General features: G+C 44.8%; 3 protein-coding genes across 5 annotated transcripts in view; all 3 read left to right on the forward strand.

The window, feature by feature from the left end:
- Window positions 1-16,043, forward strand: part of hoxb3a (homeobox B3a) — a 91,622-nt gene that overhangs the window by 11,644 nt on the left and 63,935 nt on the right. The gene's annotated exons all lie outside the window — the stretch shown is intronic.
- Window positions 163-4,292, forward strand: hoxb6a (homeobox B6a). The gene is made up of 2 exons (XM_018698432.2): window positions 163-952; window positions 2,966-4,292. Exons 1-2 carry the CDS (start codon window positions 373-375, stop codon window positions 3,247-3,249), a joined length of 864 nt encoding a protein of 287 aa, XP_018553948.1. The 5' UTR covers window positions 163-372; the 3' UTR covers window positions 3,250-4,292.
- On the forward strand, window positions 7,951-11,495 carry hoxb5a (homeobox B5a). The gene is made up of 2 exons (XM_018698431.2): window positions 7,951-8,869; window positions 10,158-11,495. The coding sequence occupies exons 1-2, from the start codon at window positions 8,164-8,166 to the stop codon at window positions 10,403-10,405; spliced, it is 954 nt and encodes a 317-aa protein (XP_018553947.1). The 5' UTR covers window positions 7,951-8,163; the 3' UTR covers window positions 10,406-11,495.

Below are 16,043 nucleotides of genomic sequence, written 5' to 3' on the forward strand. Positions count from 1 at the left end.
CCCCGTCCTCTCTCTCTCTGTCCCACACTGGCACTCAGCCACCCAGATACCCCCCCACCCCTCCCGTCTCACCCCCAGCCTCCTCACCCCCCTCCTCCCAATCTGTGATAAACTAAGTGATAGCAGCAGCCCGTCGGACTGTCGGCTATAAAACACAACAAATCATAAAGTGCAGGCAGGGGAAGGCAGAGGTAGGAGGACGGGAGGGAGAACCGTTAGCCGTTAGCCGTTAGCCTCCTTCTACTCCTCCTTCTTCTTCATCGCGTGAACGTTGTTGTTGTGTTTGTTTCGTGCCCTCCTGTCCTCCCCTCTCCTCTTCTCCTCTCCTCTTCTCCTCTTCTCGTCTTTTTCCTCGTCTCATACTTTCTCCCGATGAGTTCCTATTTTGTCAACTCCTCTTTCCCGGTGACGCTACCGGGAACGGGTGGAGGTGGCCAGGCGGCAGAGTCGTTCCTGGGTCAGATCCCGCTCTACTCGTCGGGATACGCCGCCGACCACCCGCTCAGGCACTACCCGGGGGCAGCAGCCGTTACCGCTGCCGCGGCTGTGGCATACGGCGCGAGCGGTGGCGGCGTGCACCAGGACAAATCGTACCCGGCGTCCACCTACTATCAGCAGGCGGCCAACGGAGCGTACGGCGGGCACCGGGCCGCGGCGGCGGCGGCAGCAGCGGGGGTCGGTGTAGGAGGTGGAACCGGAGCCGGTGCCTGCGACTACGCCACGGCAGCGGCGGCGGCGGCGGCTGCAGCGGCGGCCACGACTTTCTACCGGGACAAGGAGCACCCGTGCAGCCTAGAGGAACACCAGCTCGCGCTGAGCCAGGATGGCATGCACCGTAAAGCGGAATGCGCGGGGCTGAGTGGGAAGGGGCTGTTCGGTGAAACTATGGACGACAAGCAAGCGGCGTCAGCCCCCATTTATCCGTGGATGCAGCGGATGAACGCGTGCAACGGTGAGTGTCTTCTCCTTCCTCCTCTTCTCCTCTTTCTTGCATATTTTATGATCCCCGTCATAAAACTGACGTTTGTTTCCGCTGTCAGCCCCTGCGCTGTCTTCCCTTTCTGTTTCCTCCTCCTCCTCTCCCAGTAGCTGCTTTATGATCCCCGTTTGTTGGCCTGTCAGTCAGTCATGTGCTCGGTATTTTATTATCCGTCATAAAACGGGTTTGTTTGGGTTGTAGCTCCTGTTACTGTATGTGACCTGCTGACCGACGCTGCTACCGAACAGGGGGAAGAAAGTTAGAGCGGAGAAGCCTGTCAGAGAGTGTTGTGGGTGAAAACATGGAGCAGATAGAGGGAAAGATAGCAGAGAAACTAAATGCATGCACTCTCTAGTCTAAGCCTACCACTGAGGTGTCTGTTTAACTGACTCTGTACCAATGTTTTCATTTCAGTTTTTCACTGTAAATGTCCTTCCGGGTTTCCTGTCTGCTGATCAAAAATAAAAATACATAAATAAATAAAATACATTTAAAAAAAATCCCTCACCAGCTGACACAGAAAGAAAAATCACCTTCACTTCTTTTCACAAACTGTTAATATCCTGCTGCAGATAAATGTAGAGCGGTGTCACAGCTCCAGCTGCTTTTTTTTTTTTTTATCACAACTTTTCTTCCGTTATCTCACGTGGAGCCTGCACCGTTAACCCTGCACGGTGGACAGCGTTATGCGCTGTGTATTCTTCACCGAGCAGATTAGATATTAAAGCTACAATCAGAGCTGCTAACGCTGCCAAGTTCGGAGTGAAAGTGAGACACGCAGGGACAGCTTACTGGGGAAATCATTTGATTTATTTGACTCGCCAAAATAAATACCGGTCGGTCCTGTTCTGTACTGTTGTGTGCAAAATGAAGTGTAAAGTCACTGTGCTCTGCAAAGCCGAGTGTCTTTGTTTAACACAGAAAACGGCCTGTTGAGAGTAAAATGAATAATGTTGGATAGTGCACGGCTACTGTTGTACAAAGCCCTGCAGGACATTCCGAGTTATGACAGATGAGGTGGAAACAGGCTCCGCCGTAAAGAAAGATATAAGGAATAAAAACCCAACGCGGGCTATAAATGACAATTGAAGATGGCAGCTGGAGAGAGAACAGAGTGGCAAAGAAACCCCGAATGCTCCTCCGTAATCCGGTTTAGCTGAGTTTTTTTTTTTTATTTATGGATATTTTGATTTAGATATGTGCCCTGAGCAGCCTCAGGTTTCCATACAGGCTCTGTCTTTCAGATCGATACAGAAGCTGAAGCTGCTAAACTGACAACATGGCGATTTGTTTACCACTGGGGGCCAAAATACTGTTAGTGCGGATGAGTGGAGACTAAAACCCTGGAAGCTGATCCTCACCGGGGGAATACCCTGTGGATATACTGTCCTCACTGTGCTTACAACTACTACTATTATTATTATTAATATTATATATTATTATTATTATTATTATGCTATTCACCAGCAACGATATTAAGATATTAATACGCAATTTTCTCATACACACGCCCGCGCTCACATACACACACACACACACTCTTTCTCACACACACACTTAAATCAATAAGTGTTGTTATCTTTTGGTTACACAAAAAATCCCAAACACTTCAGTGAAATTTTACTAACATCAGGTTATAAACAGATTATAACTGAAACAGCTGAATGCAAGAAAGCGCACAGGACACCGAGGACACAGTTTGACCAAGGGCTGATACATGGATTAAATCCTAACTTTTTTTTTTTTTTTTGATTGTCAATTGGTGCGTGGGGAGCGCGACGAAATGATATGAACAACCCGAATAAAATCTGATTTTCGGTAAAGTTACAGCGTAATTGGAAATAGAATAGAATAGAATAGAATAGAATAGGACAATAAGGCAGCCAGAGGGTGACTCCCTCGCTCTGTGTCACCAGGTAGAGTCTGTGTGTTTTGCTGGTTTGGTTAAAGTGTAACCTCCTCTGTCTCTCTGTCCTTCTCTCTCAGGAACTTTCGGTAGCCCCGGGAGGCGCGGCCGGCAGACGTACACGCGCTACCAGACCCTCGAGCTGGAGAAGGAGTTCCACTTCAACCGGTACCTCACGCGGCGGCGGCGGATCGAGATCGCGCACGCGCTCTGCCTCACGGAGCGGCAGATCAAGATCTGGTTCCAGAACCGGAGGATGAAGTGGAAGAAGGAGAACAAGCTGATCAACTCCTCTTCTTCCTCATCCTCCTCCTCTTCCTCCACGGTGAACGGTGCAGAGGAAGAGGAGAAACGGACGGACTGAGAGAGGAGGGAAAAACAGAAATAAACTGATGTAAGAAACATAAAAGAGGAAGAGGAGGATGGATGAAAAGACAAGCTGGTTAATCCCTCCCTGTCCCTGTCCCTGTTCCTACAGACGTTTGTCTGCTGTGAAAACTCTGGGAAAAGTAGCCTTTTCTTTTTTTTTACCTGAGGAGGGATGAGGAGAGAAAGAGGGAGCATAGAATTCTTTTTGATCCCTCTTATATCGCTACCTACCTAAAAAAAATTATATCCAACTACAGGCTGTATTTGCCTCTGTCTGGTCTGAAAATTAGGGGAAAATGTGTGACAGACTCTTTAGAAGGAACCGCAGAGGAGAGAGCAGATGGTTTGAAGAAACGGGGTGAAAAAAAGAGAAATAGCAACATAGAAAGGGGCTGATGCAGTCTGTGGCATTGTGTTTAAAAAATACAGTAAATAAGTAACCTAACGGAGACGACCTGTTTAAGACACAATTTCTTGTTGCATTCCAATAAAACCTCCTAACTTCTTATTGTACTTATTTTCGTTCAAATGTAGCTACTTCCTATCTGTCAGGCACTTGCTTTGAAGCTTAAGAACTCGACTTCGGGTTACCCCCTCCTCACCCCCACCCCCAACCAAAATTTATTTTATTTTATTTCTAAACGTGTTGTGTGTATCATACTTTCAATTATACGTGCAAACGAGTTCATACACACAGCGACGGAGCGAGGAGGAGCTCTCTGAGAAGTGTATGTATATCATACGGTGTTCATATTTAAACTGTATAGAAATAAGCAAAGGAAAAATCACCGTGTAGGGTGAAAATAATGGAATTGCGGGTGGGGGTAATTTAACCTTTCGAGCTGTTTTACTTTTCCAGTGTAGACAGGGCGTGAGGGAGGGGGTGTTAACCTACTGATGTTATTCGCCAAACTACCTAAATCGTTCAGGAAAGTGTATATTTTATGGATTTTTACATTGTTTGTTTATGTTAGTGTTTTTGTCAAGTAATTACGTATACTACCTATGGGAAATGTTCAATAAAATGTTAAGAAATGATTGGATAGAAGTTCTGTTTTTGTTGTCGCTGGTTGATAAATGGTGAATTAATTTATTCAAACCTTCACGTGCAGAGGCACTTCAGCTCTAGATCAAAAGTCAACACTCAAACATTAATATTATATTTATGATTTAGAGGGTTAGTTACTTCCGCGCTCCAGGCTCATAAACCTTTTAGCCTCTCACTTGTGAATGTGAAACAGGCATGCACATATTTACGGCGCGCGAGGCGAGAGCGAGGCCGGGGCAGCGTAAGTGCAAGCGGCGGTGCGGAAGGGGACGCGGCAAGGGGCGCGAGCTGCTGCTGATAGTGGGCTGAACTAATTGATGACCAGACCGAGGGAGAGAAAGTTGATGTGTCCACGAGCCCGGCCAGCCAGACACGTCACACATATACACACACACTTCACCCAGACAAAGTGGACAATGTCCTCGTGACCCTTTGAACTCTGGTTGTCCTCTGAGTGACCGGCGCGCGAGGTCCATATCCCCGCAGCAGCAGCAGCAGCAGCAGCGCGAGCTTGGGTTTCACTGATGCACAGGCTGAACACAAAACGCTTACTATATTATCTTATCTCTTGAAAATGATCAGCAATGCTGACACACACAAACCATAATAACAGCATTAGCATCAGCACATAAATAAACAGTTGGTATGACTACCACGTTGTACTTTGTGTGTTATACTCGCAGTTAACTCACATACAAACCCTATATCAATAATGTCTACTAATTGAAAATACCATAATTAGATTAAATGTTATTGTAATGTTAAAACATCCTGTTATAATACTCTTATATCATAAACCTTTGTGTATTTTCTGCATGTGTTCATTGCCATGCAATGTAATAGCATGTGGAGAAGCCAACACCTGCTGTAAACTGCCAGCACCTTCAATGTTATTTCCCTGTCGTACTGACTATACTGAGCTGGATTAGACATAGTAAATTTGCCAGTAAAAGTGTGAGAGGCAGTAGGTTTAAATTAAATATGGTTTATTTCAGTGCAATAAACTATGGTCACTGGTGTTTTGCAGTGAGGTTCAGTTTAATAACAGAAATTGGCTCATATGTTCTGATTGAAATATCATTTGGTAAAGTTTAAGCAGTGTAACAGGCAGAGGATTTGATTTGACTTGTCTAGTTATTGTATAGACGTCCTCTCTGGCTCTGACCATGCCAGAGTTACTGATTCGTTTTCTGCAGAGAGAATGTCTGCTGTTAGGTGAACTATGCTGGCAGATGTTCTATGTTAAACACAGTAGAAATGGTTTCACTGAGGCTTAGATGGCTCGTTTTACCGACCAACATGCACTAAATACACACACTGTCTGGGAGAGTACAACAGTTCAGTGCTTTTCATATTTTGGTCAACGAGTATTACAGCTCTTTATTTAGTCTGTGATTGATATTGTTCACTTCAGCCACATTTTAAAGTGTTTTAAAGTTTTCAGGAGTTTTAAAAAGCTGCTGAGTGTTAAACAGCTTTTTGACCACAAACTAAACAAAATCTGTATCATTTTAACTGCAGTTAGAATATGGAAATCTCTCAAACTCAGGCATCTTCACAACATTTTAACATCAGGGCACAGCTTGATATTGTAATTTAAGTGTTCTATAGATTACAATGACTTATGGCCACATTTATATTACTTTAAAAAATAAAATAAAAAATCTGCTGTGTAGTAAGGGCTTTTATCCATGAACAGTCTGAGTAGACGCAGATTGTGTGGCTCCATCAAGCAAACTGGGGAGCTAAGGAAACATTATAATGACAGCAAAAAAGAGGAAAGATCCAGGGAGAGTGGAACTGATATAGGATTTGATACACAGACTCTGAAATTATATCCAACTCAAGAGTTAGATGCTCTGTAGTTTCTCCATTTTGTATTTTATGGTAAAAATCTAAAAAAAAAAATCAGAGTTGCTGACCTCTCTTATCTGAAAGCGTGGAATTTGTTTGGATCTAAACGGGCAGCGAGTTGTTTCATGGTACAAATATTCAGTGGGATGGTGGAAATCTATATATATAATGAGGGGAGTATGTTCAGAAGTGTGTGCCAACTGGGTCAGTGCCTCCTCCTGTCTGTCCCAGCATTCCTGGCACAGTTTGGGTTCTGTGCTTTTAAGCCCCTTTCAGTCTGCCTTCAGGCCAACGGTCGGCTGATTTAGTATTGATATCAAAACAAATAATAAATCTGATATCTGTTTTGTGGATTTCCAGCCTCTTGCAGCATTTTGTATCTGCTCGCTTATTTTGGAATATTCAAAATGATTTCCATTCCAACTGCTGGTTTCTTTTGCTGATGCTTGGTGTGCAAACAGCTGAGTGTCTGAAATGTGGCCTGTAGCTACAAACACATGCAGGAGCACTTTTATATACACACACATTTCCCCACAGAGTGCATTCATTTGTATCATTTCACACACAAAAATCTGGAATTCTTCATCTGCCCCATATTCCAGCCTGTGTGCATGTATGTGTGTGTGTGTGTGTGTGTGTGTGTGTGTCAGAGTCACAATGAAATATGCACACCAGAGTGCACACTGAGGCCTACTACAATAACACGCGCACACTCAGACACACAGAGGCTCCCTGGCTGAAATGCATCCCAACCCGGGAATCAACAAATCATAAATCATTAGCTTTCCATCCAGTTTGGACGTCACAGATCAGGTTTACCATTCCTCTGCAGCTGGAAGGGAGGCTACAGGGAGAAAGAGGGAGGGAGGGAAGATGAGAGAGACAGATGGACAGAATGAAAAAGAAAGAAAGAAAGAAAGAAAGAAAGAAGCACAACTGTAGGCCAAAGAAGTTATTTTAGTTAAAGTCATGGTTAAGTTTTAGTCAGTGTAGCAGTGTTTGTATGTGTGTGTGTGTGTGTGTGTGTGTGTGCAGTAGGCATGGTTATAATATCAGCAAAGAGGGAACAATGTAAAACACCAGCAGCCTAAATAATAAGTCATTGCACTGTATCTTTTTAATGGCGCAGTAACGTTTTTGCGCACATTTGTGACGTCTGACACATCATTAATATTTCATTTTTTTAATGACAATAAAATATTTAAACAACAACAACAACAACAATAATAATAATAATAATTTGTTGTCGTTGTTGTTGAAGACAGAATGAGTAGCTGTTATTATTCGTTTGGTTGCCGTTTAAAATATTCCATTATTAGCAGTGTATTTTATGGTATGTGGTTGCTAATTTCCATCCTAAACAAAGGTCAATTAACAGACCCGAGAGATGAGACACGTGCAGTGGGAGAGAGAGAGAGAGAGAGAGAGAGAGAGAGAGAGAGAGAGAGAGAGAGAGAGAGGAGGGGACAGCATATTTTATAACAGCTCCTTCAGACTCTTTTGGAGTCCACTTTCTCTGTCTTCATCAGTGCAATAAATTATGTTTACAGTAGGTGGCGCTCTGAGCTCACCCCCGGCACCTCCAGCAGCAGAATAAAGGTTGAGAGAGAGGCGGGGGGGGGGCAGCTTCCCCCGCCCATCCCTTCATCATTAGAAACCTCAGAGCATGAATTACCTCTCCAAAGTCATCGGCGAGAATTTACGACTGGTCAACAAAAGCACGTGACTGCACCTCCTCCCTCTCTGTTTCTCTCTCTCCTCCCTCACCCCTCACCTCCCCCATCACACACACACACCCCTACATCCAACACACACACACACGCCACCCCACCCCCATATTTGGACGGCGCATACATAGCTAAAAACGAAGTACAGTGCAACGCCATAATTCACTAATACATCATAAATCGTTGAAAGTACCCGCGTTATAACGACCAAGAGAAATCTAACAAATCAAGCGCCCCTTAGTACTTAACTGTAAGCCTGCAACTCTCTAAAACAACCTAAATGAGCTCTTACTTTGTAAACTCGTTCTCGGGGCGCTACCCAAATGGCCCCGACTATCAACTGCTAAATTATGGAGCCAGCAGCGGCGCAATGAACGGCGGGACGTACAGGGACTCTTCCTCCGCCACCATGCACCATGCGACGGGCTCTTATGGCTACAGCTACAATGGCATGGACCTGACGGTCACCAACCGGGGAGGGGGGAGCAGCAGCGCCGCCAACGCCGGAGGACACTTCGGGGGCGGATCAGTCGTCGGGGACTCCCGGGGCTTCGGCTCCCCGGCCCCGGAGAGGGGCTTCAGACAGCCGTCCAGCTGCTCCCTTGCCTCCGCGGCAGACTCGCTCTTGTCACCCGGCGGTGGAGACACCAAGCTGGGTGCCCAGAGCTCGTCTCCCCGGTCGGAGCAACCAGGAAACGGTAATCTCAGCTCTTCAAACCTGTCGACCAACTCCTCCGGTGGCGGCGGCGGCGGCGGGACGGCGCAGCGCTTCACGGAGCTGGAAGACGCGTCGCCAGAGAACGACGAGTTGCACCACAACCCGGACGCTGGACACGGCAGCAACGCGCCCTCCAGGACCGGACACACGCAGCCCGTGCAGAAACAGGAGGGCGGCGCGGCGGGATCAGCCGCGGGCAGCACGACGGGCAGCGAGGCTCAGTCACCACAGATATTCCCCTGGATGAGAAAGCTGCACATTAGCCATGGTACATGCTGCTCTCGTGTTTACAGCTTGTCAGCTCCGTATCATAGATGTTCCAGGGAGATGGTATTCACAATGCTGGCTCGATAGATTGTAGTCTAGCCTAAATGTTTGGACACATGGGGTTGGTGACAGTTAAGTTGCTGAGGAAGCTACATGGGGAGCCACGGTGCCCTGAGCTTCTTTGTGTACCAGCTAAAGATTCAGCAGACTTATTGCTGCTTTCACATGATCTGAGTACACTGGCTGCTTGATAATAGCTGAACAGCACACAATTAGCCACGGTTCACAACAAGCCTTTTCCATGGCGTCAATTTAATATTTTCATATGACTGTTAAAATCAGTCAGTGAGGTGTGTGAATCTCCCAGAAAAACACCAAATGTTCACGTTTTGTTTTGATGCAGATACAGAGTTGTGCGTTTTGTTTTGTTTTTTATTTATTTATTTTTTATTTGGAAATCAGAAAGTTACTGAACAGGACAGCTGGCACCCTCTGGTTAACCATCTGAAGTGAGGTATAAGCGTGTTTTCTCAGTGCATCAGGGCGCAATTCGTTCTACATTTCCCTCCCTGTAGAAGCCCGGGACGCCGGAGGGTTGCCCTCTCTGCCTTTTCTCCCTCTTTTTTTTATTTCAGAAAATTCCACAAAAGCGTCATAAATCTGTCAGAGAGAGAGGCGAGCCGAGTAAAGCCCAACAGGGCTGAGGAGCACAGACAGGGCCGGGTAAGGAGGAGGAGGAGGGGGGGGGATAAAAGAAGGAGAAAAAAGAAAGAAAGGCCAGGAAGGCTTTGGAAGCTGTTGCTCCTTTGACAAGTGAAGCGTTTTTACGTGTGGGAACTTTATTAGGGAGGTGAGGCAGAGGACGGGGCAATAAAAACCTGAAGGGAGCGAGACAGAGTGAAAAGTGGGAATACAGAGAGGGTAACGGTGGTGAGGGGTGGTTAAGAAAGAAAATAGTTAAATGACAAATAAAAGCATTTTTTAGCACAGGCTGTGGAGTGGAAATGGCAGAAATAAAATGTGTCAAGAAAGACTGCCGCTGATTCCGATAAAACTGTGGCTGAAATCTGTCCTCTGTACTGTGTGTGTGTGTGTGTGTGTGTGTGTGTCTTTGTGAGACATTATGTTCCGTCAGAGTGGCGCTGATCCAACTGAGTATACTTGGTTCTGTTATAGTGTAGGTGTTTGTGAGGTGTTGATGGTGTTTTCTCTGGCCGGTGTTTGTGTGCCTTTCTAGATAATCACCCCGTTTATATCACGTCTGCCTTTTGTCCGCTCCAAACCCTCAGATATGACGGGTCCTGACGGGAAACGGGCGCGGACCGCGTACACCCGGTACCAGACCCTCGAGCTGGAGAAGGAGTTCCACTTCAACCGGTACCTCACGCGGCGGCGGCGGATCGAGATTGCGCACGCGCTCTGCCTCACGGAGCGGCAGATCAAGATCTGGTTCCAGAACCGGAGGATGAAGTGGAAGAAGGACAACAAACTGAAAAGCATGAGCCTCGCCGCTGCCGGTAGCGCCTTCCAACCATAAAAATTAAAACCCATTTTAAAAATCCATCCGTCCATTTGTTTGGAAAGGCACAGGCTTCCCAGGAGGAAACTAAGAGACAGAACAGTAGAAAAAAATGAAGAAGAGAATGGAGCAAAAGAAGAAGACGTGATGAAGAAATGTGTCTATCACAAACAGATTCCAGATCTAGATTTCAAAAACACTTCCTATTATCAACCGAGTACTGTACAACAGCGCAGCACTTTTTATTTGTTCGGCATGTTGGTCTTTGGTGTTTTAGGGCAATTTAAAAAATGACTGTGGTACCTGCTCTTGTAAAAGAAAAAAAAAAACAACAACAATAACTTAGTGTTCTTATATGTTCTCGTCGTTTTGAAAATAGTTGTCCGGAAAAGAGGAGTCGAGGATGAATATGCTACCTAACATTTCTACCTACGTCCTACCTTGCAACCTCGCTACCTACCTGTTGTTTGAGGTCTAAATATCGTCTTATGTGTCAAGTGCGATGTTTTGTAATTGACAAAGTGCTTTCTAGAAAAGTTAGCATGTGAGCTCTTATTGTAAGTTATTTACTGCCAGTAACAAGTGTATAGCCAACATGCCCCCCCCCCCCCCCCCCCAGTTACTTTTCATTCAAATCTGCTCCCATTTTAATTGAGGATGCAGGGAAGGTATGAGTGTATGTGCGTGTGTATGTGTGTGTGTGTGTGTGTGTGTGTGTGTGTGTAAGTGTAAAAACAAATCAGCCCTGCCGGCCTCTCCGTATCCACCCATTATGTTGTGTATAGCTCTATTATTCGAAAAAAATGTAACTGTATATTATTGTTATTATTATTGTAATTATTGGATCTATGTTCCAGAAAGGATGTATATAGATACTGACATTTTTAAATGTACCCAGTTCACTATTTGTAGTCGCAGTGTGTGTGTGTGAGAGAGAGAGAGAGAGAGTGTGTGTGTGTACACGCATGTAAGGGAAATGGCTACCGTCCTGTAAGGCCTGTAAGCTTCCTGCCAATGAGCTTTTTGTATTTGTTTGTAACTTGGAGTAAAACAGATAATAACGAAAAAAAAATAATAATAAAGTTCCTCATACTCGTCATCGAAACCAGACGGAGTTAACTATGTAGTCATGTACCAAACTGTCGCGCAGATGCCTTAGCTGGGGTGGGAAACCATGAGAGTCACACGGGCCAAAGGTTTAGAAACCTTCAGCCTTGTGCTGGGGCAGCAGTTAGAACACAGATATGTGTGCTAGTTACTGTAGTGAGTTTATTGTGAATCATATTTCATATGCAAATTTGTATCTGATGGTATAAGCTCATATGGCATCAACTGTGAACTGCCGAACTCTGAACTCTGAGTCCTGAAGTCTGCAAGCGCAGTAGTTCACAAGCCCTGTGGGTCTGAGCTCATCCAAATCCAATTCTTGCAGAAAGTTTTCACCCTCCGCCACACTTTGCAAATTTTTTGTGCACAATTTGAGCTAAATTTCATGCAAAATAGCGTTAACAACTGACTATCTACAAAATCATTCAAGCAGTAAAAACCCAACTGTAAAGACGCATCACACCAAACACCCGTCCAGAGGCCCGTCCTGTGTCTGCCAGGCCTCACTTGAACCTTGAACGCCACAGTCCCAAGGCGACAACATCCTGAACCTTCAGCAGCCAAGCTCACTAATCACTAAATATGCTGGACACACACACACACACACACACACGCACACACAGACAACGGACGCACACACGCCAATTTTCATCTGTGCTGAACAAGCCTGACAAGACAACAAACTACCCGCGGTGGACAAATTGGTCACTTTTCTCTAAGTGGCCTTCCTTTTCCGCTCTAACGGCCACGACGCCCGGCTAAATCAGGTTACCCTCTCCCGGTTTACTACTGTAAACAACCAACTGAACTTTTAAACTCACCGACTGATGCTGTTACTGTTTCTCTGTTCATACACGGCTGTGTTTCTGAGCTGATGGGGCCGCGGGGGGGGCAAGGTCCTGCTCCGAGCCTCATCTGGACACAACCTCTATCTCCTGAGTCCTCATGTGTGTATGTACGCTGAGATATATTTTTAAAGCTATACCCTTCTGCTTTGGGCCAAACTATAAAAAAAGAAGGCAGCGTTGACATTTACATGTCAAACGGATGAGGGTTTTTATCTCCAAGTTGGATCGTAAAGATCGGGTCTGGCCTCAGACTGATACCTCTCACTGGCTCTCCCCTGGTCACGTGGGGTCCATAAAGTTAGTTTTATGGTTTTGGGGAGTTGACAATGTACTATATATTTCACATTCTAGAAAGCAAGTGACGGTTTAACGGCTTCCCAGGGATCCTAAAGAGGTCAGTAAAGTAGAGACAGAGCGGCAGAGGGAGGGAGTGTGTGTGTGAGAGAGAGAGCAGGCCACTACTACTGGACGCTAGTCCTGCTCCGGTTCATACGCGGATCCCGGCGAGCTCTGGTCTGTGCAGTTCTGGACGCTGGGAAAACCCGGTGGAGAGAGAGGGAGCCAGGACGCACAGTAAGTAGTGTTTGAAAGCTGCCTGTAAGTGGAGGCTAAGTAGAGAAGGAAGGGGTGGGGGTGGTAAAGGGAGAGAGAGAGAGAGAGCTGTGTAATTACCATGTCACTCACTCACTCTGTAGTGCTGCTGTATTAACGCGCTCGCGGAATGCCGCGAAGCTCCGGTGTATTTCAGATATTTGAGAGTCGTTGTTGTGACTGGTCCGGGCCGCGCGGACGATGGTGGCGTCATAGATGGAGTCAGATGTTCTACGTTTGTATAACCCCCCATATGTGTGTGTGTGTGTGTGTGTGTGTGTATGCGTTTTGCAGTGTGCGTAATGATGGCGCACACACGCACAGGAGGGTTGTTGTATGTGGCTCGCAGTAAACAGAGTGGTTCGTACAGTGGTTGTGTATCAGTGTGTGTGTGTGTGTGTGTGTGTGTGTGTGTGTGTGTGGAGCAGACTCAATTTTTGCAAAAGTAAAATGAAGAGGAAAAAGTCGGAGAATTCGCTGAGTTGTTCCATGAGGTTTTTCTTTATAAAGTTCTCAGGGATTGTTGCACTTGAGTACAACACTGATGAATTTACCAAGCAGCAGTTTTTGTTGTTCTTTACCTGATTTCAGGTGTGAAATCGATCTGACTCAGATGTTTTCGTCCCCTCTGGATCAGAGGGACATATAGCCTGTAGCAATCAAGTTGTGACGTTGTTGTGGAGTCCTTTGTCGCAGCCTTTTTGGAAAGATTACGTTTCATATCATTTTCATTTACGCACGGCGATGGCGTACGGTTTTCAATAAAGGTTAAAGAGTTGCAGGAATGCCCATATGTGCTAACATTAACCAAGAAGTAATTGGACAAGGACACACACGTGCACATACACACATACACACACACACACACACACAGAGAGAGAGAGAGAGAGAGAGAGAGAGAGAGAGAGAGAACCTGTAGTAATACACGTCCTTGGGTACAAGAAAATCTTTGTCCGTCCCTCGCCCTTGTATTTTCCAGGCAGGATGGGTGTGAGTGAAAAGGCGTCGCGGATACAAACATTCCCAAGGCCCATCATCAGAGTCCTTGCAAGTTATTTTATAACAGAGCTTTGACCCGTTTGACTCCCGCAAAAGGCACACAAATGAACATACAAACTCCCAGTGTAAACCACATTAGTACAAAAATTCAAGACGCAATTTAGACTATTTTGTTGTCTTGAAAATGTATTATATCAGGTGATACTGACTTTTATGAAGGCAATGAACCAAATGTTGAAATTATTGACACATATGTCACATGGTGAAAAATGTACTGATCACATGCGAACACCAGAATCAGTGACACAATAACTCAATCAACGCTCAATTTAATACGACACACTATTAATCAGGAATCAAACCACGTGACACAAAAACATTCTGTGTGACAGTAAAACCGTCTTTGTGTCAGCTTTTCACTCATGCTAATGAAATTCAGTCTAACCCTCAGGTCAGCTTTAACACCCAAAACACACATCTGAAAAATGTAAAAGAAGCCACTGGGATGAACAGAATGAACAATGAATGGATTTTTTTTACAGTAATACTAATGAAGCCACGTGGCAACAGAAATAACCATTAAAACAACCAAATTAACTTCTATGAGGCGACATTCAAAGCAATTAACAGCAAAACACTGGTGAAACACAACACTAATTAAACACTAGCACTAGTAAAATTCCTGACAGTCATATATCCGTTCGACCCTGTATATACGAGGACAGGGAAGCATTCGAAAATCTGAAGGAACATGTTTGAGAATGTGAGTGTTTTATCCGCTGAAATAAATACATGGTTGCAGTCAGCAGTAAAGTACTTGTTTTTGTTTCAATCCGTATTTAGCAACAAAAAATCACAATTATTGCTCGCCAATCCCGCCAAGGAAATCAATAACTTGATTTCATATTAATAAAATACCAATGAAATAACTGTAGGGTGGGTAATGAATAAAAGGTGGAGGTGTTAACAGTAGGCTACAGTGTCTTACTGTTTCCTCTGACCCTGTAAATCTTTATTAGTTCTCCTCACTATTTCCCTCTGATGTCTGAAGCGGGACTGAAGCTGTCAAACAGCCGGGCTACCAGTCACGCGGCACCGTCCCCTCTTTGTGCACGCTCGTTCCTTATTGCTTAGATCCATCATGTAAATTGTTTAATGTCTCGAGTCACACATTCACATTCCGGTAAGCTGGTATATACCGCGCGGAGTTTCAAACTCAAAAATAAAAATAAAAAAATTAAAAATTAAAAACGTTAAATCACTGCGACGTCACAACTCCCAGCCAATCCCCGGTGGTTAAACTGTCGATCAAAGGAGGCGAGTCACAATAAATTAATAGAGCTCGTTTTGTGTAAAGGCTGACCGCAACATGGCGCCTGAAGAGGCCGACAAACACAAAGTATGGAGAGATGGGTGATTCCCAGCACTGGGATTCAGCAGAATACTTAGGATATTATTAATATTAGACAGTGCATCTTTCAATTTATTGTTAAGCTGGAAGAAACATTTTTACACAAGAAAATATAGTATAATACAGTGTAATGAGGTTTCATTCGCAGAGAAAGGCCATGAGATACGGTTGAAGCCAGCAGTGGACCTTCATCTATTTTAATGATGTTTTTCTGTCGACGTATGGGACAATTTACAGAGGCATTTATTGTAATTTTCTTTCATGTCCTCTTTTGTGTTAAAATATGAATTATTATTAGATTTTATCGCATGATCTTTTTTGACAAACGTCTTCCTGTCCTGTATTTTCAAATGGAAATAATTCTTCTATTTTTTTTTTTTTTTTTTTTTTTTACAATCCATTCAACTCTCTCAATGAAGTACTCCTTTTTTTTCTTCCTTGTTTTTCAAACCTTTAGTCGCCTACTTCACATGTGAGTGTATTTCTCCTCGTCACAACCACACAGTTAATCCGGTGTCCTCTGCACTCCGCTAACAGCAGAGGATTTTGCTTTCGGAAGTCCCTCTCTGCTCTCAAACTCTCATTTATTATCTTCACTTTACATGTGAAACCAGCCTGCTCCAATGCATTTTCAGTCTGGGGATTCCTGGCGCTGCCCTCCGCCATTGCAATGATTTTTCACAAACTTCACAAGAATGTT

The sequence above is a fragment of the Lates calcarifer genome, linkage group LG11 (assembly GCF_001640805.2).
Source record: "Lates calcarifer isolate ASB-BC8 linkage group LG11, TLL_Latcal_v3, whole genome shotgun sequence".
NCBI classification, from domain to species: Eukaryota; Metazoa; Chordata; class Actinopteri; family Centropomidae; genus Lates; species Lates calcarifer.

What these genes read in the sequence shown, in the direction of transcription:
- hoxb5a (XM_018698431.2), top strand. Translation starts at nt 8,164, where the DNA reads ATGAGCTCTTACTTTGTAAACTCGTTCTCGGGGCGCTACCCAAATGGC. An exon ending in AAAGCTGCACATTAGCCATG is followed by an intron (nt 8,870 to 10,157) that starts GTACATGCTGCT and finishes CCAAACCCTCAG; the next exon opens with ATATGACGGGTCCTGACGGG.
- hoxb6a (XM_018698432.2), top strand. Translation starts at nt 373, where the DNA reads ATGAGTTCCTATTTTGTCAACTCCTCTTTCCCGGTGACGCTACCGGGA. An exon ending in GCGGATGAACGCGTGCAACG is followed by an intron (nt 953 to 2,965) that starts GTGAGTGTCTTC and finishes CTTCTCTCTCAG; the next exon opens with GAACTTTCGGTAGCCCCGGG.